We start from the raw sequence: 27204 nt of genomic DNA, 5'->3' as shown, positions 1-27204 counted from the left end.
GAATTCGCAAACACATGCGAGTCGTGCACTGTCGAATTTCAAGTATGAGTCATTATAATCCTGCAGTGCTCCGCATTCCAGAATTTCCCACATCCTGCGTGCATGTTGTAAATTAGTCTCCGTTACCTTCGCTGCCCCTCCGTCCAGAGTGTTACCCCATTTGCTCAGTGGTGGGAGAGTGGTGTCACTGAACTTGGACCAGTCACATAAGAGTAAGGGTAGTAGCCTTTCTGTTTTAGTAGCTGAAGGTTAGCATCATATAATGTAGAAAAAATTGCTTTCAATATTTCGAAGCGGTCATTGGGTAAAATTTCAACAAGTTTTTCCAAAGAACTGTTCATCATCTTGAAGGAGTCTATGAATCGAAGATATTCGTAAATTTTCACCGTTTTTCCCTTTTCCGTTACGAAAATGTCAATAAGCACACCAAATGTCATTGATATGTACTTTTCGTCGGTGGATGGCATGACGCTGATAGCTGTGGTTGGTTCACAGTTGTTCAGTGCCAAGCAAATGTGATGTAAGTCATAATTTTGAATATTATGAACCACAACTGGGGTGAAGTTGATAATTCGTCTCGAGCGATTGCATTTCGCTTGTGCCCATCCCAAAAATTTACCACTATAGTGGCAATGGTACAAATCAATTGTGTTTTCTAGATCTTCCGCTTCTGAAAACGATTTTTCCCAAATCCAACAGTGCGTAGCTTTAGATTTTCCCAAGTTTCGTCCATCACCTTTGAACAAAGGGTGCTTCCTTTTGTGCTGATAAATATCTGCGGCTAGTTTGTGAAGCATTTTGACAAAATTTGTCATACAAGCAGGAGAACTGTCTTCATGATGAAGGATTGGCTTTGATGAGTGGAGATCTATCACTGTTAGCGCAAAGCCACACGGTTCATGTATCTCCTTGACTTGTGTAAAGGCTTCATCACGTGGTCCCCTGCAAGCAGACACAGGTCGTAAGAAGGACTCTAAGTCAAAACAGATAACAAAAGATACAAAACACGTCGCAGCCTAGTTCGTGAACTTGTATGAGTTGTTTTCACTTGAAGGCATATGAATGACAGCAGTTGCATTTTTGCAACAGTTACTGAGATGTAGGTTGTAGCTTTCAAGACTTTCTCGACAAATCCAAAAGCAGTTTCGACAAATTTTGTAGGAGAATCTATAATAAAGTCTTCGCACGTAGCAAACAACCTTCACCAGGTTTGTAAGGAGGACGTAGTGGTGATGGTCACAGTCATAGAGCAAAAGTAAATCCATTACAAAATCTGAACTGTATGACGAAATTTTAAGAGGGAAAAACTGGCTGTTATCGTATCCAAACACGTTTACCTGAACGTTGTTGAGTATTTCAAATTGAGGAATGTCTGCGAAGCCCATGGGCATAGCGAAATCGCCCAAAGGTTGATGAAGTCCTGGTTTAATGTATGTAGTTGGTGAAGTTTTGTCGGATTGATAGTTTCGATCAATTCTATCTAGACTTATTTGATGATACATGTGATATGCCGCCACAAATCAAAACCGGAACCAATATCGGTCTTCGTGGTTCCTAACGTTGAGCAGTCCTCTACAGTTGGCAATTTTTGACGGCAACGCGATGTATGATGAACCAGGAATTGGTGTGAAACGTGCGAATTTGACGTCGACTTTGAGAACTTTTTCGAGTGTCCAACCAATTCCCAAAGAGTTGAATGTAGCCAATACGCTCATCCTCTTCTCCACCCTTAGCCAATACGCTTCATCCGACAGTCCGTTTGCGTAGACAGGAGTCATCAGAGAGTTTTCGTATATTTCAATACGATCATCTTCTGGTATATCTGGCTCATCATACAGAACTTTGATTAGCCGCAATTTTGCACACAGTTGAATTTTTTGAGGTCCCTGGGTCAACTGCTCTCTTTTTAGAGTATCTGTTTTGGGTTATTGTATCCGCATGAAGTTTTCGAGATCATTGGACACTTCAGCCTCTGTTGACTCGAACGTTCTCAGCACTCCGTGGAATGCACTTTCCGACGGAATGTCTCGAGGCTGAAATTGTTCACCCAGGACGGGTAAGTGATGAACGGAAGTCATATGCTGTACGTAAAGATGGCAATCGCTGAATCCAAGTAGGCAGCTTTGACAGCAATTGGTGAATCGTTGGTGTGCTGTTTTCATGTGTTCCTCGAGCAAAGAAATCTTCCGCCAAGTAAACTCACATAATGAGCATTGACATATAGGTAAACCAATCTCATCAGGATGGAAGTTATGCTCATGCCTGGAGCAATTTCCTTTTGTACTTAGAATAGAATCACAATAACCACACTGGAAACCCATTTTTGAATTGTCTATCTTTAGTAAGAAACAATTGTTAAACTCGAATAAGAACAGTTGAGCTAGAGAAACAAATGAACAAAAAATGGCTTCTCGGGTTTACAGTATTAGAGACTACAGTACTGCAGAGACGCCAATTTTGAAGTTTTGAAATGCTGTTTTCTGATTGGTCGGTTTTGGCGGTACAATTTGAATCAAAATTTTTGCGTTTTTAAAACAATAATATCAGATATTTTTGAATTTTTTTACGAATTATTCTTAGAGACGTCTAAATTATGCTGCACAGACCAATTAATAGGGCCTCCAATTGTTTTTTTTCTCAAAAAAACAATACAAGAAATTTTTTGAACATGGTCTTGTTCACCGAAAATTACACAAGAGGGCGCTAATAAAACAGTAATTGGAACGAGATGTTAGGGTCACAATAGCATGAGAGAGATTATGAGCAAAAATGATCCCAGTATTAGAAAACTTTGGTTTAAGTTGAAAAAAATGATCCAGCATCAACAGAAAAAAAGTTGATTTTTCTGTCAATCAAGTCATTAATTAACAATTACATGACAATTACATGACAGTTACATGTGTCTTTTTTGAAGGCCTTTTTCGTTGACAACTGTTATGAAGAAGTTTCAGGCCAAGCCGACGGGGATTCAGAAATTGAAGTAAGAACATGCCATTATCTTTCCTTGTTTGTACCTCAGGTGCTAATGAATGCCAGATGTTAACGGAACATGAATCTCCAGATGATTTGAAAATCGATGAAGGAGCCGTTTTTCGACATCGACACTTCTGAGCAAAAATGTCCAGAAAAACTTTCTCATTAAGAATCGTCAAAAAAATGATGAAAATTTTTTCCCGCTAATTAGATTTTTGCTAATTAGTTACTAATTAGCGTTTAATTCATGACTAATTATCTCATCATGGGGTACTCCAAAAGTGACAGATGTGATGAACAATTTTGTAGTTTGTTCAATGCTGATACCAGTATAATACTTTTTTCATCGCAAGTATCTTTTGAACTGTAGTTTTTAGGGGTCAAAGGTCAGTGGTCAAATATTAAAAAAACGATAAAGAACCCATTTTTTTGAAATTTTTTTGACTTTTCATAACACATTTCGGCTTTTATCGTGTTTATCAACGAATCACATTTACAAAGTGCAGCAATGGATTGCTCCCTAAAGGATTCCGTTGAGTTATATGTCATCTGTTGAAAATTTTGCTGTACACTTTTAAGATTGTTAACTTTTGTTTTCGAAGTAATTAGCTTTTTTACTCTAGTGTTCAATACCTTATGCGTTCATTGACTTCTTTGAATAAACAGAGGAACAAGACAAATCTTTTGCTTATTGTAAATTTGTAACATAAACCTATTTCGCATAAAAGTTTTTCATCTTCTAAAAGAAAAAATTGGATTTTTTGTTCTTGTTCTGAAATTTTTGTACATAATACTGCTCGAAACGAGTTTTCGCTAAACAAAATTTTGGGTCAGATGAAAATCATTGAACTTGTCAATGCCACTGGGTTTGAATTAGAGTTAGTTTGAAAAAATTACGCCAAAGTTCTCGGTTTTATTCAACTGCAAGTTCATTTTGTAGAGTTTCAATTTCTATCTTGGTACTATATACGTTTATACATAACAACCTGGGTTTCTGGGTACATTGAAATTTTGGGAGATTTTCTGGCGAGATCTTGTTTATATAGAGTTTTTGAAAAAACCGCTGAACATGTTTGAACACGATCCATTTATGAACAACAAATAGGTTTTAAAAATTAATTTGAAAAGCGATCAAAACTTACGCTTTCAAGCGCACACATAAAACACAACTTAACAAACTGATAACCAATTGTTTACAAAAGCATAAAAAGATAACTATGCTATTAGTTTTCAAATAGATCACATAGTGCAGTGTCAGATTTCCTTTTTTTTCGGTGCGCTGCAAACTTTTGGGGTCTTCATGTGGTTTGGCGTGACTGTCAAATCTCCCGTATCAATTTGTGGCGTTGGTGTTTTGGGTGATTCAAAATTGGCTCCTGAAAGCGTTGAAGTGTTGGTGGGTTCTTGTCTATTTTCGTCGAATCCAAAAATTCAAGGAACATGCTTACTACAAAGTGATTCGAAAAATGATGGGCTCTTTGTCTGCGGTGTAGTTGTAGCACTTGGATCACTCAGAGGAGTTGCTGGTACACTATGTCCCGAAGAGCTTGTTGGAGACGTGGGCGATAATTGGATACCCCATAGGCTCGCCAAATTGTCCCGAGCATCCTGAGCTCCAAGTTGATTTTCAAATAGCGGCACAAAATCAGAATCATACTTGAAGAGTATTTGCTTTGCTTTGTCCGGTAATTTTCCAATGTCCTGCGGCTCACAAGAGTGCTAATTTCGTGGAGGCACTAGTCCACAAGAAGTTCTAACACTTCCATGGACCGGTAAAATATTTCCTGGTAGAGTGGCTACAAAATCGATAATTGATTTTGGAATAATGAATCTGTCTGAGGTAACCCAGTTTTCATGAGAGATGTCTTTATACTGTCGGATTTAAACAACATAGTTTTCAAACATTGTCTGATAAACTACAGTTCGTTGCCACGACTCTTCAGAATCGGAGAGTAAGTAAAAAGACATTTTGAACAAGAATTTAGAGAAAACTAAACACTTCAATTTATGTGCACGAGGCCAAACGACAAAATCCAACTTTGTTCTGCAGGGATAAGACTGAAAACAAACTTTACCAGAACAATTGTTGTGGTTAACTGTTCTTTTTATTGGTCACAGTTTTAAAACCATTGGACTAAAGTACACTGTGAACAAACAATTTATGGGAGTTCTCATCAGTGCAACTGTCCGCGCACATCACATGCATTCCAATATTTAAGTTTACGTTAGTTTTGTGAGGTGGTTATGGTCGCAGTTGTTATGGCATATGTTTTAAACACTAAATGTTGAAATTACCCCCATGTATTATTATAGATACAGGTTTTACAGGTTTCTTATCAGTTATTTCTGATCTCTGACCCCCATTGCTAAGTATTACATTATTGTGTGTACTGATTGAAAACATGTGACATTTTGCATATGTTTTTTATTAGTCACACCCTTACAACAAAACCAGTGTTATGGTTAACTGCTCTTTTAATTGGTAAAAGTTTTAAAAACAATGGAGTAACGTACAATTTGGACACACAATATATACGAGTTCTTATCAGTGCAACTGTTTGCGCACACCACCTGTATTCCCATACTTAGGTATATAATTTGTTTCTTGTTCAGTTATGATCACAATGGTTATGGCATATGTTTTAAACACTAAATATTGAAATTTCTCCTAGTTAGTATTATAGATACAGGTTTTTGTTATCAGTAAGGGCTGATCTCAGACTACAATTTCTATTTAGTTACACGTTATTGTCCTTACTGATTGGACACCTGTGGCATATTGCATATGATTTTCATTAGCCACACCCTTGCATATTTTCAACTTAAATGGAATCAACAGATTCAAGTACGCCTGCGGCGAACTTGAGTCTGTATTTTTAACATGTAAACCTGTTTCCAATTAAAAACAATGAGGACAACAGTTTAATCCAAGCCTGCCGCGCCATTTGATTTTGAGTGTTTCTTCAAGGTGGTCGTTTCGATTTATATCTAAAGCTAGTAAATTGTTGAAGAGTTTATTATGCCATATACTGCCACAAAAGATTCTGAATTTGGTGATTGCTATTTGGATATATCGAAGACGGACAAACGTCTAATCAGTGCTACTTTAAAAACATATGAGAAGACTGGAACCTATGTGTTTCTAAAACTATTTAAAAAATTGACGATGAATATGAATTTCAACTTCAACAACGAATTTCGTTGACTACGGACGAATTCGACAATCTTATTAAAAAAGCGTCAAAAATTAGGGAAGCCTTCCCCGTCAATGACAGCGAAACAAAGAAACAGAAAACCGACTCTCCTTCACCTGCAAAAAAGTCAAAAATTAGTTTGAACTCAAAAAAATGGTTGAAGCAATGTTTGAGCGTTCTCCAGGACACTTCAAACAATTTCAGCAGCAATTTAAATTCATTGGTAATGTTGAAAAATTAAATTTGACCAGTTTAAACAATTTTGCAGTGTGCTCTCTTTAGAATTCATATTTTTGTCAGTTATCTACTACAACTATCCAAAACCACTTTCACGTTTTAATAGACTCAACTGATGATGCTCTTAACACAACTAAGCGATACAAACTTTATTCTGTGCCTTGTCTATTGACGACATTTCAACAATTGTTTCCACTGGCAGCCGACTTAAAGACAAAAGGTGACGTGTTCACAAAACTAAAACTAGCAGTTGACTTCAATAATAAAAATGGTGAGAAAATTGACCCTTCGTTAATCAGGAAACGTCTAACCAACTACTACTAGTATTGCTTCTACTACTACTGGTGCTGCTCCACCCACACAACTTCAGTCCAAAACCGCCAAATCGAAATCTAACGAAGGAATTTCAAACCTGTTGACAGTGCCACCAACGGCACAGAAGTCAGTGCATAGTATGATTTTACACTCAAAGCAAATACAAACAGACAAATTCAGCAGTAAAACATTGCGCAGATTTAAAAAAACGTTAACTGGCCACCATTCTGGTGCTTTTCGTCAGATTATGGATATATTTGTGAGTGGATACGGACATATGACTATTGATACTGACTTGTTGTTTGTTCGCTTAATTTATGAAGAAAAAATTAAATTTAAAAAAAAAATTCAGAGAGAAAGTAGTGTTAATTCATCATATGAAGAGCAAATCGAATCAAATCAACATCATTTATTTTAGCAATATTCTGTGAATTGAATAAAACATGGGCAAAATAAATACAAAAGAGTCCGCATAGTCTGGAGTTTTTGCTTAGAATTGGGTGATTCTCTAACAATTGATGTACTTGAACAATTCCTTCTTGCGATAGAAATCTTTGATACACATTTTTGTATGATGAAACAGAATGTGCTAATGGGTCCGCAAACAATAATTGGTTGTCTTTCTGACAAAACAGTAACCAGTGAGTACCAGCCTTTTCAGCAGTTGCTGAATTAACTATTAAAAAGCTGTTTTCTAACATTTTTTTCGGAAAGTTGTTTGCTGCCAAGACGCCAATAAATTTATGCTTGAGATTGTTACAGTTCTGCACTAAATCATTAATGTCATCCTCGTTCACTAAGAGGTTAAAATATGGCTTTTGGAAACTCTTCGGGTACTGTAAACAAAAATTGCGCTAGCTTTTTCTCCAATTATGAAAATCTCAATGTTGTTTGGTAGCGCTGTAGCAAACTTCAGCTCATTTTAAATTGAGCAATTTCTCAACTCAGGGTGAAAAAAACTGTGAGAGACTTGTTGTGTGCTAGTAAGATCAAATACCATAAAGAAATGGTTGGGGTAATCGGTTAAACTTATTCCATGACCGTTGTCAATATATGCTAAATCAGATATAGTATTACAATACAGTCGGTTGTCATCGGTTGAAGATATCGGGAATCGGCAACGGGCAAACCGTTTTGATAAATATATATATCTGCTCCAGGTCAAATTTTCGAAAGTGGAAAGGATTTCTTCTGTTATCGCCTAGAAAAGCTTCGTTTGTATTTAAACAGATTGCTAGCCTCCGAATTGGTTCCCAGGAAAAAATATCCTCTTGTATCCAACTGTGAAGACCAGCTGAGGCTAAAAAGGTCTTTGTTAGTGTTTCAAAATAAGGGTAAAAGGCTGGGCTATTGAGTAGAGTTTTTTCAATAGCCGATACTACATCGTCTCTTAATGTCATCTTGCGCACATACAAGTTAGCTTCAATAATTTTGACTTTGTAGTGTTTAGCGGCATCGTCAGACATTAAAACAAAGTCATCGATTGCTCGTCTGAACGCAATTCGAAGTGAAACACCATTGAGAAGGTTTTGTCACATGTAGAAAAATCAACGGCCACTTTCCCATAAAAAGTGCATTTGCCCGATCCCCTCACCAATGCTTTCCTTCTATTCACTTCTGCGGTTGACAAGGAACCAGGATTCACCTCATATGAGTAGTCCTGACATAAGAGCCACGTGTTTTTTGCATCTTTGTTATGTGAAAACTCTGTTTAGACAAAACTGAAGTGAGCATAATTCCCGTTAGCATTTGAAATTTTCAAACCATTTGCAGACACTGCACAGTCAGAGAAGAGTGAATGTAATACATTATTACAAAAGTATGGAGCATCTGTTTTTGTTATGTCAGCAGCAGCTCCTGCATCGTACTTAAGGTCAGCTCCAGAAGATTGCGTAACTTTACATTTGACTTCAAGGAAAATTTTCTGTAAGTCAATAAATTTTGTTCCGGTCACCATTTACTTCAAACTCTAGCATTGGTCCGTCAGGACTGTACACAGGACCCAGTTTTTGACAGAAACTTCCATCAAAAGTTACTAAGAGAGCTTGTTTTTCAAACAAGTCTAACGAACTGTGAGTTGCTTCTGTTGGTAGTAAGTTAGCGATCATCCTTCACTTTTGCGAAAAAATCAGCCCGACCTCTTTTTGGAGGCCTTCGGCTTAAAATGATACCCTCACGTTTTGTAACTGCTGCTGATGTTTTTGTCTTTCTTGGCCTACTGCGTCTTTTTTGCCGAGGTGAAGAACGTTTACGGGATCTTCTTGTCTGCTTTTTAACAGTTTAAGATATTGTGTTTTTGACTGCCTGTTTTGGTGACTTTTTATTGGTGACTACATCTAAAATTTTGGGAACACTCTGTTTTAGGAGCTCTTTTCCGATGCTTCTTGGCGGTTGGTAGAGTCAAATGACGCGCAAGCGGTAGAGCAACACGTCCAATTTCGGCAGCGAAAGCTCCAAAACCACTTCCTCTTTGCCGATAGTGTCCAGAAAAATGAGGCAAAGACGTTGCTTAATTTGCATAATATGAATCCATTTAAGCGACTAAAATTTTTTGATTTGTAATGTTAAAATGACTTTTCCCGTCCCAGAAAACGAAACCGTTGCCCGGTTTTGGTTCTCAGTTCAATTGAAATCGACTGAAAAGTGTTTGTCAACAATTTCTTGTAGTCTAAATCTGTAAAAACTATTCTATGAGTTGGCTCAAGCTCACATACACTACCGTTTTTAAGACTTTGTTTTGAATCAATTACACGTAGAAGAGGTGCCTTGACGTCACCGACGTATTGGTATTCAAAAAATTTGATGTAGATAAAAATTAAATGCTTTCCAGCGCAAAAAGATCGGCTGGGAACTCGCCATAATAAGCTCTTGTCTCGTCACTTTTCATCAATCTGTTTGCGGTCGGACTCATTTTATAGCCAATGTGTATTCCATTTCCATCAGGAATACCTTTGAACCCAATTATGCTAGGAATTTCCCCACTCGGAAAAGTTATACTCTCATATTTTCCCAACAAGATTTCGTATCTACCCGAGCTCTTCAGTTCTCTGAATAAAAAACGAGGAAGCCCAGCTGTACGTTTAACTGTTGCAAGAAATTGCGATACTGAATCAAATGTTCCAGGCCTAAAAGCCAGTTTTTGTCCGCTGTGAGGTCGAGAGATAAAATTGTTACCAGAAGACTTTTTTTGAGAATCTTCATAATCTTTCAAGTTGTACGCGGTTATGTTCCCGTCGACAATTTTCTCAACAATGTTCCCGTCGACAATTTTAGTTGGAATAATTACCTCACTTAATGCAACTCTCCAGTCGCCTAAAAGTTGAATTTCGTTTTTGAAGAAATTGCGGAATGATGCAAGTGTGTTATGCCAAATATTTCCATTGAAACTGATGAAACGACATGCACTGTAAACTCATCTTAAAATCGGTTACGTGACATTCTTTTCAAGAAAAAGACGAACGAGCTGTAATTCTGGTTGATAAAACTTTCCTTTGATTGTTTCGTTGCCTGAGTCTACTAAGGATTATGTTGGTGGAATAAGAGTTGGTTTTCCTTTTATTTCGAACACTTCATCAGTGAAAGACTGTTTGTAATTTTTCCTGAAAGCCTTATCTTTTTTAACGATTCTCAGAAAGTCAGCAAAGTAAAATTTGGGTTTTTGTGTTTCACTTGTTTGTACGGCTAAGGAAACAAGTCCTGCCACATCTTTTTTTTGTAATTTTGTTAGGTGCAAGTTTGGTTACTCGGTTTACGCGTGAGTTGATTGTTTTTACAAGTTTATCTAGTTGGTCAATGTAGGAGTATGTCCATTTTTCTTCAAGGTAGCGATGAATTTTTTTTTGAGCGATCTGATGTTCCTTTCAGCAAAAACAGACTTTTGTCACTGAATGTGCTATACAAATGAATACCGCGTTTGTTACAGAGTTGTTTGAACGCTCCAAGATATTTTTTTACCATCATCAACCCACACCTCTTCTGGTTGTTTTTTTATCATTTTTTTGAAGGCTTCTGTTGCTTCTGTTGCGTATTTTGTTTTCATTGGTACCACTCGTAAATATCTTGACAAACAGTCTACAGCAACCAACAAATACTTAACATTGCGATTATACTTTGACAGATTCTCAATATGAGCCAAATCTAGAGACCAAATTCATTAATACCTTTCACAAAAACTTTGAGCCTTGGAAATTTTAATGGAATCGAACGATACTTTGTAAAGGATGGCTTTCTTTCCAAATAGGACTGTACTTTGCCTAAAGGTAGTTTGCTCTGAGCCTGTAAGCGTTTTACGCTTCCATAGGAAGCTGGTCCTTTCTAATAAAGTTGATCTAAATTTTTTGTTTCAATAAATGAAAGACCATTTCTTCTGACTAATCTCCTCTTTGTCTGACGTTTGGACGGTTGTTTTTTCGGTATCTTTTTTTGGGACTGATCTTGAGCCCGTGCTACTGCTGGCTTCTTCTCGGCTCGGCCAGAACTCTTGTTCACTTTCGGACTCAGACTCCAGGATTTGTTTGGCATAAGTGTTTGCAACTAAATGAGGTGATACAACAAGAGCATTCCAAATTGTTGAGTATTTTTTTATGTTTATCTTTTTTTGTGGGTTGCTGTAAATTATACAAAAAAATAGAAACTTTCACGTCTAGTGGCTTTTGGTCGATTTGAAGTACGTTGTTTCCTTCTATGGTTATTAAGTCAGATTTCATAATGAGATCGAGTAAAATTTCTGATCGCTCAATTTTACTTTTTTTATTGATCCAAGTTCGGAAATTATTGTCTCAGCGTCAAAAACTTTTTTTTTCACAATTGGTTCAATCTCACTGTCATCGCTAGGCGCCTCTGATGTTTCTTCTTGTTCCTTAGTTACTTCTGTGATTTCGTTAGTGCCTCTCATAGGTTCAGCGGTTCCCAGTTCTTGTGCTGGTTTTTCCGTGTCAGTCGATTGATTTCTTCGAAAAAGAGATAACTGAGCTGCTTTTTGTTGATACATTGGGTTATCAAGTATCTCACTTTTAGCTGGTTGCTTGGAGATAAACAATCGCTTGGGAATTAGTATAAATTCTTCAGTGCATTTCTCTACTTTAAATAAAGATAACACGAAAGACCAATAGATTTCAGTAGCTCAATTCTTCTTGCAAGATTTAGTCTTTTTTCTTTAAAGCTGGTTTCTTTAGACAGTATAAATTCGAATTCGTTTTTGTGATTTTTTAGAAAATTTTTGTTGGCGGGAACGTTTCCGTTTACAACATTTAAGAAACACTCACAAAGGAACAATATATAAATTTTTGGAGCTGTCTTGATGAAATCCTTTGTTTTTGTGTCTGATAATTCGAGCATTCGCAGCAGCGTACATAATTATTTCTCTCTCATCAGCTAAATTTGTAATAACTGCCATAGACGGAGGAAGATAAAACACAGAAGGTCCTGGTGGTACAATGTTTGAGCAGTAACGTAAAGCTTCAGACGTTTTAGGATCCAAATCAATCAATAAATGTCCAAAAGGTTGTTTTGTCGCCAACTCATAACTATCTTTCAAAAATTGAGTTTTATTCAGTTGCCTACCAATTAAACTAATCTGTTGAACATCACGGAGTGATTCGAATAAAATGATGTGTTGTATTTAGATAAAAAGTTCTAGACCATTTACTTTGTTGAAAAAGGTTGTGCTTAACGTATATAACGCTCAAATTTTTATGACGTCCTGCTGTTGCTAATTTAGAGAATTTTTTATCATTGAATACTTCTTGGCAAGAATCTTCAAATACCAACAGACAGTTTTCAAGATCTGATATTAGATCACAACTTAAAAACTTTGTAAATTGAATGTTCAGTTTTCTCTCAAGAGACTGAAATTTAGGCTGGTCATACTGGTAAAAGTAAAAAATTGCTTGAAACTTGGGTGAAAAGGTTTAATTCAGCAATATATTTAAAATAAGCTCCGTTTTCCCACAACATGACGGACCACAGACAGCCATAAAGAGACGATCATTTGTCGAAATAGTTTTATTCATAATATTGGCTTAGGTAAGAAAGAAGCGCACACCAAAATGTTGCTTCTTCACAATCAGGTTTAAAAAAAACTAGTTTAATCAGTGATATAGCAATAAGAAACAATATGATGAAAATTTGGCTAAAGTACACAACTTCTGATCTGGGTACTCGTGAATTAGAAAACTTCCATGAGCTTCTCTCGTGATTTTTTTCATCAAAAACCAAATCAGTTATACCCCCACCAGCATCTAATTGATCCACATTTTGATCCATTTGAAAAATCGCTTTAGGAAATAATAAATTGAGTAAGCATACAATCGTTTGATAAAAAAAGTGATTTTTCAAAATCAATTGCATAAAAAATTTAATCAACAATAAAAAAGTCATTTGTATTAAATTGAGATTCTATGTCCTCTCTTTTGTAGACAACTGTATAGCTCGCTTTCATTCCCGGCGCAGTGTCATAGTAGGTGATTGAGTCCACGTTTCCCTCGTTCACAACTTGCCGAATTTTTTCTGGAAGACTGTTATCGTTCAGAGAGATCTGAAATGGCACTGGCCGCTTGGGCATAGATAAAGGGGTTAGTTTCAGTTTTTGCATTTTCGCCTGTATAGACATGATACAATTGAAAGTACTCTAATAGCGAAAGAACTCTTTTAAACAATTCTATTTCAGCGCCAGAGCAATTGATTTGTTGTTTCCTCAGTAATATTTGTCCACGCGAATCAATATTTTCCTCCCTCACAAAAATGATAGTCAAATGGTTTTCAGACGTTATGCAACTGTAGACTGTCAAATTTAGAGAGAAATTCACTTGAGGTATTGACGGAGCTGATGTTCTGTCTGATCGTCGACTCATTCGTTAGCCAGTAGTAGAAAAGTTCCGCTTTCTTTTTGGTGCAATGTTTATTTAACTGAAGTCTTGGACAAAGAATAGCATGAAGATGACAAACTGGCGTCTTTTTATAGAATCTCAAATTTTCGACACAACAATTCTTCTAAGTTTACTACTACTTTCTCGAGAAGTTTTTTTAAAGTCTCCGTTTTTCTGTTCCTTTGGCATAAAACTTTGATAGTGGAAAACGAAACACTATGCTTTTAACAATCTGATGCATATAAGAGTATGGGTAATCCCCACCCTCCCAAGATAAACCACGTTGAAACTTTGACACCCACTGATGAGATCTTTGCTCACTTGATGACAGGGAGTTGAATGAGTTTGGTGGTTCGAATAAGATAGTGTCTGTATAGTTTTCAGTTGCAATAGAAAGTTCTTTTATTATTAAACCAGACTTTTTATCACGAAAATCGTCAGAGTCAATAACAACCGGTCGCAGTGTTAACATTCCAACAAACTGAATAATTTATTTTTGAAAGTTTTAACATACAAGCAAAAAGCAATGCCCGTCACTTGACCAAGATACTCGTTTGTGACTGGACAGGGTAAAACATAAGAATAACCAGGTCCGTTCTCACTATATTCAAAAACAAAACCGGAAGCGTTGTGGAGTATGGCTTGTAATCTTAATAATTTTAAATTTTTGAAATATTTGTCTAACGAACAATTATCAATACCAATCAAACCTCCGTACGGTCGCAACTTCAACGCAATATCCAAATCAAGATCCGGATCAAGGTAGAGACAAGTCGCTAAAAAATACAAAACTCGTTGACTATATTGTGAATAATCTTTTTTCAAACCTTTGTAAATCTCATGAATAATTTTCAAATCAACCGTTGCAATAGTTGCCATTTGATCTACGCACACATTCTCCCAATAATGATCAATTTTTGCTAACACCTGACCAAAACCACTTAATCACTCGTCTAAATATCACATAATAACCCCCTCCCTCTATTAGGGTAGTAAGACTACTTTTTACATGTAGCGTTAAATCCAAAGGCAAACAACCAAACTAGCGCGGAATAGAACAATCCAAACGGCAATAAACAGCCGCGGAAAGATTTAATCCCGTCTAGCCTTTTCCACCTTAACTACCACTACCTATTATTCTATGGTTAAGAGTCAAGTGATAACCCCCCCCCTTCTTTACGTAGCTATTGTATACTGCTTATGTCTTTTTATCATTAAATGATGTGTTGCTTTAACGACTAAATGCGTGTCCGGACAAAACAGTCCCGGACAAAACAGTCCCAAATTGCAAAATTTTTCTAGACAGAACAGTCCCAGAAAAAATAGTCCAATAAAAAGAGACAAAATGGTCCCGAATAAATATCGAAATAATTGTAAAAATAATCTTCAAACAATTAACAATTGTAATGTATGACTTAAGCTTCTGAATGCATTGTTTTTATTTGACATGAATTAAGAATGAAACAAAAATTTGCTCAAAAATACTTTTTTTGGCAAAAACTGTGTAATCAGCATAATATTTGTTCAATGAAATACAATTATTTGAATGAATTAAGGGGTTTCATTGATATATGATGTGAATATACGTAATTCTATGTTTAGCTCGGACTATTTTGTCTGGGACTGTTTTGTCTACTTTTGTGGGACAATTTTGTGTAAGACTGTTTTGTTTAGGAATTTTTTGCTGTTCGGGACTATTTTGTCCGGGACTGTTTTTTCCGGGACTCATTTGTCTGTTCACCGCTTAAAGAATCTTAAACAGGTAGCGCCCAGAGGGCATTGAGTGCTCTTAGAGCCTTTCAGCTCAATAGTAATCAACTATGCGGTTCACAGAAACTGTTTTGGAGACTTGTACTTATGGTGTGAAGGGCGGTTCTTAGAGATTGAGCCCAACACCCAAAACAACCCCCCCCCCCACACATCAGCCCCCCTCTCACTTCACCCCCCCCCCCCCCACAATCCTCACCCCTGCACATCGTTCAGGCCATAAGAGACCCGTCCAAATAGAAACCCCCTCCCACGGTTGCCCCGCCTCCCTCCCCCCCCCCCCCCACTGTTGCCCTCACCCTCCCACCAGCTCCCAACCACCCCCACCCCCTTGTGCACCCCCGCCCAACTTCGCTCAACTTACGCGCCTTCAATAAAGCTAACGCTAGCCTCACTAAACCATGGCTAGCTACTGGCAAAGCCAACCACTCGCTAGTCGTTTGAGAGCAATTCGCCCGACGTTAGTCGGCTATTTTTAGTGCTTTGGTAAAACTTGACAGACACTCTGGCAGATTTTCCAAGTCTTAATTTTTGAATTTGGGTAAAATTTCCTGCATAACTATGATAGCTCGATGTTTAATCAAATTTTTCTTGCAATGTTGGAAAATTTAAAAAAACATTTTTTTTCTTATTTTGAGTGTTATTTTATTTCAAAACACAATTAAAAAAGACCTTGAAAAAAATTGAGCTTAATTTTTTGCAATGATTAGAAAACTGATTCAGTGGTGATCTAAGATTAGCTTTTTCTCAGTCTTTTTGTTGCTTTTTCTCATTTTAGCAAAATTTGTGGAGATCAGCGACACTGCGAGTATCAACGTCAAAATTGCCGTTCCGTCGTCACCTTCCTATTATGCTCAATCTGGCGACAATAGCAATGCAAAAAATGATGACTTCTATGACTTTTAATTTTTTTCCACTTTTAAATGCTGTCAACTTGATGCTTGGCTTTTGGATATTTGTTTCCTTTTGTTGATGCTTCACTGCAGCTTCATTACCATTTTTTTTTCAATTTATGTGACAAGATTCGTTTTTGGAGGTGAAAAATTCACAAAACTTTGAGAAGGAACCATCTGTTCTTGTTTATTTAATTTTTTGGACATTTGAAATCAATTTGTGTGCCATTTTTAATGAACTGTGAATTTGATTTTAATAAATCAAATACACTGAAATTTACACACCAGCATAATAGAAAGTGCCTCTTTGATTTTCTAAGATTTCGAAGTGTCTACAGATTTTTAAATGTTACTTTTGAAATTTAGGTTGGTAGTATCGCTGGTTTTTTGCTCGGCTAGCAACTGCGGATATGAATTTTACCATATCAAAAATATGACACGCTGTATCTGTCCAAAAACATTATAAACTTAAATTAGAATCAATTGTATTTTACGCGCTAAGATTTTCATCCAACATAGCGAGAGACATTTTGACGAAAATTAAACTGCTCAGAAATACCAAATTAAAGTTGTTAGATGTCGTTTTCGACTATTCATTTAAAAAAACAATTGTCAAAATATCGGTTGGTTTTTTTACGGTTTGAACTTTGGCAACATTTTAAATGCATTTTCGTAAAATTTATTCATTACACACATAGTAAAATTTATTCGTTAAACTTGCAAAATTTAGTTAAATTAACTCACTTTGTGGGCTGTTTGATTCAAAAATTTGACCATTTTTCAGTAAGTTGATTTTGCTTAAAATTTATTTATGCTAGCTTTTTTAAATTAAATTCCGCCCCTCGAGACCTTTCAAGGAAACAAAAATGCCACAAAACGTATAACAGTTTGAAAAAAAAGTCACTGCTATTCTCAAAAAAGTTTCTTTGGTAAGTAATTAAAATTTGGTAAAATTTTGCAGGACTCTTGTATGTTTATGCGCTAAATTGCCAAGGTTTTGCGAGGTCCACTTCTAAAACAAGCCTCAAATACCCCAAATTCCATTTACAAATTAGGCAGTATTTCGCACCGCGAAATCCAGAATATTCTGCGATTACGGAATATGATAACACAATTAGCAAATTAGCACCAAATAACTCAAATTCTAATCTCCAAATCGACACAACCAACATTGCACACTCGTGTTTTGCCTTGAATTGTTCTATAAATCAGTTGCCCAATAAATTGAATAATTTTCAAAGAATCGCAAACAAATTTCAAAACGTACTCATGATGTCCAACTCTGACGACGAAACCCTAATGCAAGTAAAGCACTCAACACCCTCAAAGGTCAGATTCGCGTACGAGGCAGGTCCATCAACAGCTCCCGCAGTACAAGCAACACCCTCAACTCCCAACACCGATACCACAACGGTCACGTTGCCCTCTACAGATGATCTGTACAAAGATGCCTTCAATTTTGCGCTATCAAAAACTTTTCAAGCACCCTAATGGCCAGCCTGACGACCAAGGACGCGACCCTTAAAGAGATAAGAGACTGCATCCTGACGGAAAATGAGGATAGATGCAAGCAGATTTCGCCGTACATTCATATTTTCTGGAAGGACATTCACGTCAAGAATGGATGCGTGTGCATCGATGACAGGATAGCCATACCACATTCGATCAAAGAAGCCTACGTGGAGGCAATTCACGCAACACACCCAGGCAGCTGGGGAATGACAGACATGGCGACACATGCATGGTGGCCATACATGCATCGGGACAAAATATCAAAAACAGCAAAGTGCAATCCCTGTGTAAAAATCGGTAAAAATTTAGAGTCTATTATTCCTGCTAACAACTGGGCGCCATTAAAATTATGCAAAGTACCAAATGAAGAAATTCAAATTGACTTTGGCGGACCCATTTATAATGAAAAAAATCGAGAAGTTTACTTTCTTGCATGTATAGACCGATTTTCTAAATTTCCGACAGCGGGGATATTTGATAGAGCTAAGGCAAACAACATTTTAAAATTTCCTCAAGTATATGTTTTGCTACACGGAATACCATGTTCAATTAGATTGGACCAAGCGCGATGCCAAACTGGTAAGTAAATCAAAGCATTTTGTAGTCAAAATAATATACAATTAATTGAAGCCCCAATACACAATCACAGAGCAATTGGACTCGTTGAAAGGCTCTTTCAAACAATCAAGAATCGTTTAGCTTGTATTGAAACGGCAGCGCAAAATCAGTTTAACTTAAAAGCATCGATAAATTCTACAATTTACCAGCTACGTATATGTCGACAAAAGACAATAAATATACCACCATTTGAAGCACATTTCGGCAGAAAAGCCAATACTCCGTTAAATAATATTTCAACGGAACCTGATCCTAATGGCCTCACGTATAAACGTATTTTGAATAATTATTTAGATTTGGAGACAGTTTGTTGGGAGGTACTAATTCCTGAAGAAAATTGGTATGTAGACGCCAGCAGCGACACTAAACTGGAAAACAACAGGGATAAAGATGCATCCCGGAGAAAGAACGCCAACCCAGAGAAGGAATCTAGACTGATAGCACATCCTGATGTTGGTCCGCCAGTGCCACGGACAGAAACATCTTTATCAGTCAAATTAGCCAAGAGAAAACCAAGGACAAAAAGGTCTAAGAAAAGTCTTGATAGACTTTACGAGGTCTTGGCACCTGGTTCTTCAGTAGTCAAGACGGATTCATATACTTCTGTTATCAAGGAACCAGGTAAAAGAGAACTCACGATCCGCAACTCTGACTTGGCGAAATTTGGGACTAAAGCAGAGCGCAAAACGGATCTCCAAATTTACGCAAATAGGAGACCAAAAGTACCCTCCGGAAAAATAACGGAAGAATTAATAAACCAACATGCGAAAGAGGCAAGGAAGAAATTACAGGGAAATAGGAGAATGAAACATCAAAAGATCGCCGATGACGCCAGTGCTGTATCATCCATTCATTCTAATGTTACGCAAGCACTGATAGTGAGAATGCCGACAAAACCCAAAAGAACAAAAGATCAGTAGTACCAGCACCGCCACAGCCACCCTCAGAAAATCTAGGTGATTTCGCGCCGCCAATGGAGCCCCCATTGACATCAATTGTAATTGCGGAGCCACCCTCAAGACCAAAAATGAAAGCAGCTACCAAAGCATCTGCAGCAATACTGCCATTAAAAAGAAAAAGATCTTCTCCGTCAATCACGGAATCAGACGAATCATTAGCGTCTGTCCAAACATGCCCTCCAACAACTTATTCGTCTACAGCACCTTCACGAAACAAAAGAAGGCAGCTAATTAAACAAACTCAAATCAAAAATAAGTCAATTGTATCTTCAATCAAGAAAGTCGCAGCTCAGAGCCAAGATGTGGAGACCAACTGTACAGTAGGACAATGTTCCCCTGTACAGAAGTTTTTAATCCAGTATTATATCTCACCATACTACGAGGGACCAGAAACGTCAATGACAGTCGGCGAAACTGAAAGACTATATGAAAGTGATTCAGATTAAACTTGCAAAAACATTGAAGTATTATTTATAGTAATCAGTAAATATGTTATTAATTTTCTGATAAACCACTTCGTCGTTTATTTTCGCCGAGGGGGAAATGTGGTATAGTATGACATTATGACATTGTATTAATAAGGGGCTATTGATTTGGGTACACCAAATCTGTTTAGTTTTCAGTTATTTTAAATTAGTACATTTTGTTTTCATTTAGTTCAGATTTCCATTGTCAATTTCCTTTTTGAAGATCAAATCTTCATATTTCACTTTTACTTAATTTGTTTACAAAATTTGTCTGAAAATCCTGTCTGTTCATGTAACCTTGTAATTTGAGTTGCCGCGTCTGGAGATTTTTTGTTTTGATCAAAATGTTGATCAAATTTAGTTAATTTTGATTTCCTCATTCTGCTTAACTCGTAATTCAAGTTTAGTTGCCTCTATTTGCTCTCAAAATCGCTCCGCCAAACACTCCGTTGTATTTAACCAATTTATAGTTGTAATTCGCCAAACGAAATACAAAACTATAAATTATAGCTGCAATCGTGTCGCCAATTGTAAGCGTACTCAGCACCCAGAAAAACGAATCCTCATATTTCAAATTTAATAGCGAATTCGCTCCGCAAAATAGCATATAATTAAGAACCATAAATCCTGTAGTTTGGCACCGCTATTTCATTTCGAATACAGTAACGAAATCTGTATGGGATAAACAACTACCAAGAAAAACTGAGGGTCAATTTGTTCTTCTAATCAGTATCATGAAAAATCTATTACCGTACCCAATTAGATTTAGATTAATTTTGGAAGAGCACAGATAATTGAAGACTTACTACTGGCAGACATCGTTCTACCAACTTTTTGTGTTGTCTGCATGTGTTATTTGATAAATGAGCAATATTTCCAAAAGGACAAGATAAACGAAAAAAAAACAAAAATAAAAATCAGTTTCTGTAAAAAATGAAATAGAAATGCGATAACAAATATTTGAAAAAAACTTGAGAAACTCTAATTTTCCATTTTATTTTTTTTCCGAGTCAGGAACCAATTAAAATCAAGAAACAATGAAAAAAAATCCAGTTGTTTCATGGACCGTTAAATTACGTATCACCATATTAAAAAACATCAATTAATTTAAGTAATTTCGGACAGTTTCTAAGAATAATAAGTTCAGGAACAGTATAAGTTTTCCTAGGATTCTTTCTCAAAAAAATTAATATAGCTACAATCTAAAATATAAATTCTGTCATGTGGACTCTACCAGTGAGCCCCACTTTGAATCTCTCCCGAAAAATTTTGAGTTTCTTCTGGGCGATCAAATTGTGGAATAACTTGGCAAGATATTAGTAAGCTATTTGATCAAAAACTGTGTACATATTGACCAGAAATTACCCCAGAATTATATATCTCCTTCCAATTTCGTATTTTTTTGACGTTTCCGTACAATGAATTATACCATATTTTCAGCCAGATATTTCAATTTTTGATTCGGAGGGCAGTTTCAATGTCAAATTTATGTGGGGTACTAAAATTGATGTGCTTAGGACTATAACGATTCTATTCAATAAAATGTTACATTGGAGTCAGAATGACCCATGAGCTGATTTTGATCAACAATAACGGTATTGGTTCTAGCAGCTCAATCTTAAACCTTCTTTATCTTCTATGACGTATTTTTCTGTTAAAATGACACACGTACGTTAAATTGGTCATCTACATGAAAAATTCCCGCAGATACATTAATTTTCGGGTCTTTCTCATCATACAATTAGCCCCCCACCCCCATACGTCCCCCATTAAGGGATAATTGCCATGATGGGAGGACTATAAATTATATGACCACTAAGCTAAGGAGGGGCTTTAATGGAGAAGACCAAATTTCCCAGATTTAGTCTCAGTTTTCTCCTTTGGAGAAATTGTGACTCACGCAATTTTTTTTTGAGATACCCATATTATTTTCATTTTTAAACAAAAAATCTTGTGCCATTTTTAAACAAAAAATCTGCTAATAAAATTCACCAAAAAATAGTAAAGTTTTATGGCTTCAAAAAAGAGAAGTACGAAAGTGGATTTTCATTATTACGTTGTTGTAAAACAAACATCTTTGTTTTATCTACTGGGGAAATTAATTATAAAAATAATACTAACATCATTTACTGTACTAATTAACGTTTGTGACTATTATGTAAATGTACGCAGGCAGCTTACAAAATTATTTTATTGCGGAAAATTTACACTGAGTTGATTGCATACAAAATTTATTAGGATTGGTTTATGCTATGATAAAAAAATATAAAGGGAAAATGTGAATAAAATTCGAAGGATCTGTTTCTGCTCACGTTATTTAGCTTTTTTCCAGGGGTAGGTGTCAACAAATTCCCGCCTTCCGACCCCAAAATCTATGTTCCAAACTCTCCAACTCCTACGTATCCCAACTTCCCATTTTTTGGCTGTTAATTGTTCCAACCAAGAAGAAAAATAAAAGGTACAATTTCATTGGGCTGATAAACTGTAAACGGAATTTTAACACTATTAGTTTTTCAAGACTCTATCATTAGACCCCGTGTTTAATTTATATTTGGTAATATCAACAGGTGTATAGTTGGTACCACGATGAGCAGCCCCCCCCCCTGCTTCTCTAATAGTTAGCCCATAAAATTTCTGTCGCGCGCTAGTTTTTCTAAATAGTAATGATTGACGTAATACATAACAACTCATAAACTGTTGCTGGGGTCATAAACTGTATTATGGAAATGGGGTGAGTTGGGGTAGGCGTGGCGTGGACCGGGGGGGGGGGGGAGGGGGAGTGACGCAGATGCAGAATAGATTCCTGAAAGGGTTCCAAGTTGTGACTAAATTCGTGATTGTTCTTGTTCATTGCTGACTGAATCGATCACACTTAGTGCAGGTTTTTTCGGAATGGAATTCGCCCTCGGGGGCATCATTCGGTTTTTAGCTGAGTACACACTCGCGGTGTGAACGAGTGGCGACTGCTCATTGGCTCCGAGGACTTCTCGGTTGGACCCACGAGAAAATGTTCGGATGGAGCCGAAACTGGCTCGGGTGTTTGTAGTGTTGCTGATGTTGTTCACGGATGTCATTTTGTTTAGGGTCCGTTTTTCAACTTGGTGGCGTCGGGCAGCCGGCTGTGTTTGTGTCCTCGTGCACTTTCCACACAACCAATTCACTATTCTCAATCTCCTGAAACGCATGTGTGTGAGTGTGTGTATGTATTTGTATTTATCATGAATTTCAATGATGAGCATCATTGTTGTTATTTGCTATAACTCTGTGAAAAGTACAAAAAACTTATTTTATGGTACCTTGTGAGACGATATTCAATTATCTCGTTACGATCTTGTCAAAATTTTTGTAAGTGGCCTCAATATATCTACAAAGTTGCAAGCCCTATTCACACTTTCAAGGAAATTCTGTTTTAACAAGATCTTATCAATACATTAAAGATCGAATATGTATGTAGACGTAGTGTAACCACAGCTTTTTGAGGCAGTCCAACTTTTGTCAAATTGGTATCTTGCATGTCATGGCAAATTGATTCAAATTTTGTTTCAATGTGTTATCTGCTCTCAAGTAAATGTGAGTTTTAAGTCTAATTTCTGTTTTTTGTTTTGTTTTTCTAATTTTTGTTTTTCTTTTGCTCTGTATTCGTTCGAATTCATATACGAGAGAAAATTTTTATGTAGTCATACAATCGTCATATATTTCAACACAGAACTGTCCGCTCAAAGTTTTGTAGCTGTAATTTTGTTTGAATTTTCAGACATTTTAGCCCCGAAAAGACGATGGAAACTGCAGAGTTTTCAGCGCCTCTGTTACCGAACAGATGGTTCCGTCATCCAATTTTCTGCAAAAAAAAATCAAAAAATTTTATGATATTTTTAGATAATTATATAATTTTTGTCTCAGTAACCGAGATAACACATTGTTGAGCAATGAGCTGAACAATATCTAATTGCAAATTTAGTGGAGAAAAAATGAATCCAAATTAACACAACTTTCCATTTTTTCAGCAAAATGCATCATATGTTTTTAGTAACAAAAAACTTGAAAAAATAAAGAAAACGGAAATCTCTCTTTGATGCGCACTAAATAGAATTGTTCGTCTCAAATTGAAAAAATAAATATTGAGAAAAAAACTACTACCAAAAATTTCTTTTTTCTTCCACAGTTCTCTTCACCTCTGAAACGACAACTACCATTTCTGTGCTGTAACATGAATAAATTTTGTTTTTGTTGTTATAAGGACGTGATAACAAAATTTTCTTAACTGTTTAATTAAAAGAATTAAAAAAAATTAAAATTGTTTGTACTAATTTTGAAACTGTAGTATTGTTTCATTTTTTGACATCGGAAACACATAAAATTTTTATTGATCAGTAAGCAGATAAGAAAATTTAATTAAAGAATCATAAACGAAAATTTTTTTGCTGAAATGGTAATAGGCAAAGAAAAATTAATTCACTTATGCTTTTTGTAAAAAAACTGACAAAATAATCAGGTTTTATTTTTTGCTTTTAACTGCTGTGATAGGATTTGGCTGTACGCAGCAGTAATTTAGGATATTTATCAAGTATTGGGGTTTAATTTGTGACATATTTTTGGAAAATTTTTGCTTAAATCTTCTACACCATTTTGGAAATGTTCAACTACTTTGCCCATAAAATTGTTTTGGAAACACAGTACTAATGACAAAAAAATGATCGGTCTGTCTGTATTTTGTTGTATTGTTTGTAAAACAATGACCACAAAGCTTGGTGGGACTATTTGGAAGATTTTGAACATTTTAGGTTAAATTTTTGGGGTGATTTTTAGGTTGACTTTAGATAAATTTTTGTCATTTTGTTTCTATTCCACCTGTCTATGGTCTTTAAAAAAATGTTAAATTGAGCTTAAACATTGTTGTTTTTTGAAATGATTAAGGATTCAAAAATATTCGGAAAAACATTGAACATATTTAGGAATTTGATCTTGGATGATATTTGTGAAAACACGAATTGAAACAAAAAAAAGTAAAAATCGGCGGAAAATTGCATAAAATTTCAGGATTTTGGCACCACCACTCTAAAAACACATCACAAACACATCACCAAAATTTACGTCCTTATAGCTTCGAAAATGAGCACATCTTGAAATTATACAAATAGCCAAAAAAAACATAACCGAAAAAATACATGAATTGACAACCCAAAGAATCATAAAGAAAACTCTAAAGCAAAGCTTCCTAGGAAAATTAACATAAAAATAACAATTATTTTGCGACAAAAAATTATAGAGTTTTCAAAATGCGGAGAATTATTTTCGCGGTGTTGGGTGTGAGTGTTTGTGATAATGGCGGCAGGGAAAAGCGGTTGGTAGATAGTTTGACGCCCCATCAATAGCCAATAAAGTGGTTGCTCCGCGTCATTTTATGGCCCTTACTCATGAAGTCTTGAAAAGCGTCACGCGTTTTTCTGATTCGAAATATTTTTTTGGGATATTACATTTTGGGATATTTCTTTTAGGCCCCCTGTTACTAAGTACAGATGATTGCGTATGCCATGTTTTTATATAACGATTTACTATGTACTGTCTCGTTTTTAGTTCTTTCTCTAGCAAAGAGCATAAATATACATACGACTATACTCAAGTAATTTGTTTTCCCAGTTATATAACAAAAGTCCTTACATTAAAAAGAACCTGTGGTAAAACAGCTCTGAGTGCAAATGTGGTTATACACCTCACGTGCGCTCTCAATCGAAATAGTTTTAACCCAATGAGGGGGGGGGGGGCAGAAACGACAAAAGAAACGATTTAATAATTTCAAAAACTAAAATGATTCATGCTTCACTTTTTTATTTTTTGTGTCGAATGATATCTGGTTCTTGATGAAAAAGAATTGATGAAAAATAAGGGTTCTTTCGCAACAATGAGCAACTATATATAGTTTCATTTTAGATCTATTCTGTTTACCCCCCCCCCCCCCCCCCCTCTGTTTAATGGTCATATAACTTTTACGCCCCCATACGAACGTGCTATTTTTTAAACAGTAATGTCCCGGGTTGACCACAATGAACCTTTCTTGGCAACCATATCCAAGCCATATATGGAGTTTATGGTAACTTGGCAACCATATAGCTAACCATGCAAAAATATCAACATTGCTCAAAAAGCTCTTAAAACACCCATACATTGCACTCTGAGTAGAGAAAAACTCATCAAGACACTTGAAAAACAATTGAAGTTCATGGTGTCTTGGGAACCATATCCAAGACCATGCATATTTATGGTGCCAAGTAAGACCATAAAAGTCAAAGTCAAAAAATACAAAAGAATTACAGAGAACAGCTTAATTAATATCTTCTGACTACATTAAGCGTTCCAAAAATTTATATTTTTCTCAACTTATTTAAAATCTTTACTCAATGCTAGCATAACTTGATAAATGAAATTATTACAACCTAATATAAGTTTTGTTTGTTGTCAATGTTTTTGCTATTTTTTGTTTTCAAATTTGGGATTTATTACGAAATTCAATCTAATTCAATAAAACTCAACGCAATTTCCACAGATATAAAATGAAAATAAGCTTTTTCCGATATTGCCTGTAGAGCTAGTTTATTATTGTCTGTGTTACATTACATATTTTTTTGAGCGGTCCGTCCGAATCATGATCAATAAAGCTAGGTTTTTATCACGCAAGACCTTAACAAACAAATTTAAGGTGTGAGATCTACAAAGTATCTAGCAAAATTTTAGGTAGGCATTCCGTACAAGTCTATATATGTGCTGGCCAAGTCTAAATACAAATTTGTTAAAGTTTTTCAGTACTGGGCATGTCTTGGCTAAAAAATTTGCAAGGAAAAAACTTGCAAGTTCATTCCCAAGTCAAAACCAAATTTTGGAAAATTTCGAGTCCAAATTTTGTATTTCGAAAAGTTTGGTCACGTGTCACGTTTGTGTGCTTATTTTTGGGCGAATTTCACGGGTTGATATCCCTTTATTACTGAGAAAATAGTTTTATATTAAGTTTCTCAAGTGTTAAACAATAAAAATTCTCAATTATTTGGGTAATAAACAAAGTAACAAATAATAAATGAATAAATATAATTTGATAGTAACTGGACCTGAGTTCCTTCCAGAGTTTGGTTGTGAATACAGCATATATGAGTGGGTCGGCTGCGGAGTTAAGGGGGGAGAGGTTCTGGATTATAACCCAGATGGGGTCTGTGCCATTGCTCTTGTTGCGGAAGCTGATCAGAGTGTAGCCCCAGTAGGGAGTCCAGCAGATCACGAATGCTAGAATCATTTTAAAAAGTCAAACAATGTCAATTTATGAGAAAATATGGGTTTAATGGTCCATTAAGTCAAACAATGACTTAATGGAAATTATTTAAAAGCTACTTAAGAGTTGTTTAACATATAAATCACAT

General features: G+C 36.0%; 1 protein-coding gene across 4 annotated transcripts in view; it reads right to left on the bottom strand.

Moving 5' to 3' along the window:
• Positions 1-22549: 22549 nt before the first annotated feature.
• LOC142334816 (neuropeptide S receptor-like) overlaps positions 22550-27204 on the bottom strand; it is a 311777-nt gene continuing 307122 nt past the window's right edge. For all 4 annotated transcript variants that reach the window (XM_075383152.1, XM_075383163.1, XM_075383159.1 and 1 more), the window contains 2 exons: positions 26899-27070; positions 22550-22975 (listed from right to left, as the gene is read on the bottom strand). In XM_075383152.1, coding sequence (XP_075239267.1) covers positions 22627-22975; positions 26899-27070 — 521 coding nt within the window. In that variant the 3' untranslated portion in view covers positions 22550-22626. The remainder of the gene's footprint in view (positions 22976-26898; positions 27071-27204) is intronic.

This window comes from Convolutriloba macropyga, chromosome 1 (assembly GCF_964194025.1).
Source record: "Convolutriloba macropyga chromosome 1, txConMacr16.3, whole genome shotgun sequence".
NCBI lineage: Eukaryota > Metazoa > Xenacoelomorpha > Acoela > Convolutidae > Convolutriloba > Convolutriloba macropyga.
The sequence above is the reverse complement of the archived record's forward strand: the minus strand, read 5'-3'. Positions and strand labels throughout refer to the sequence as shown.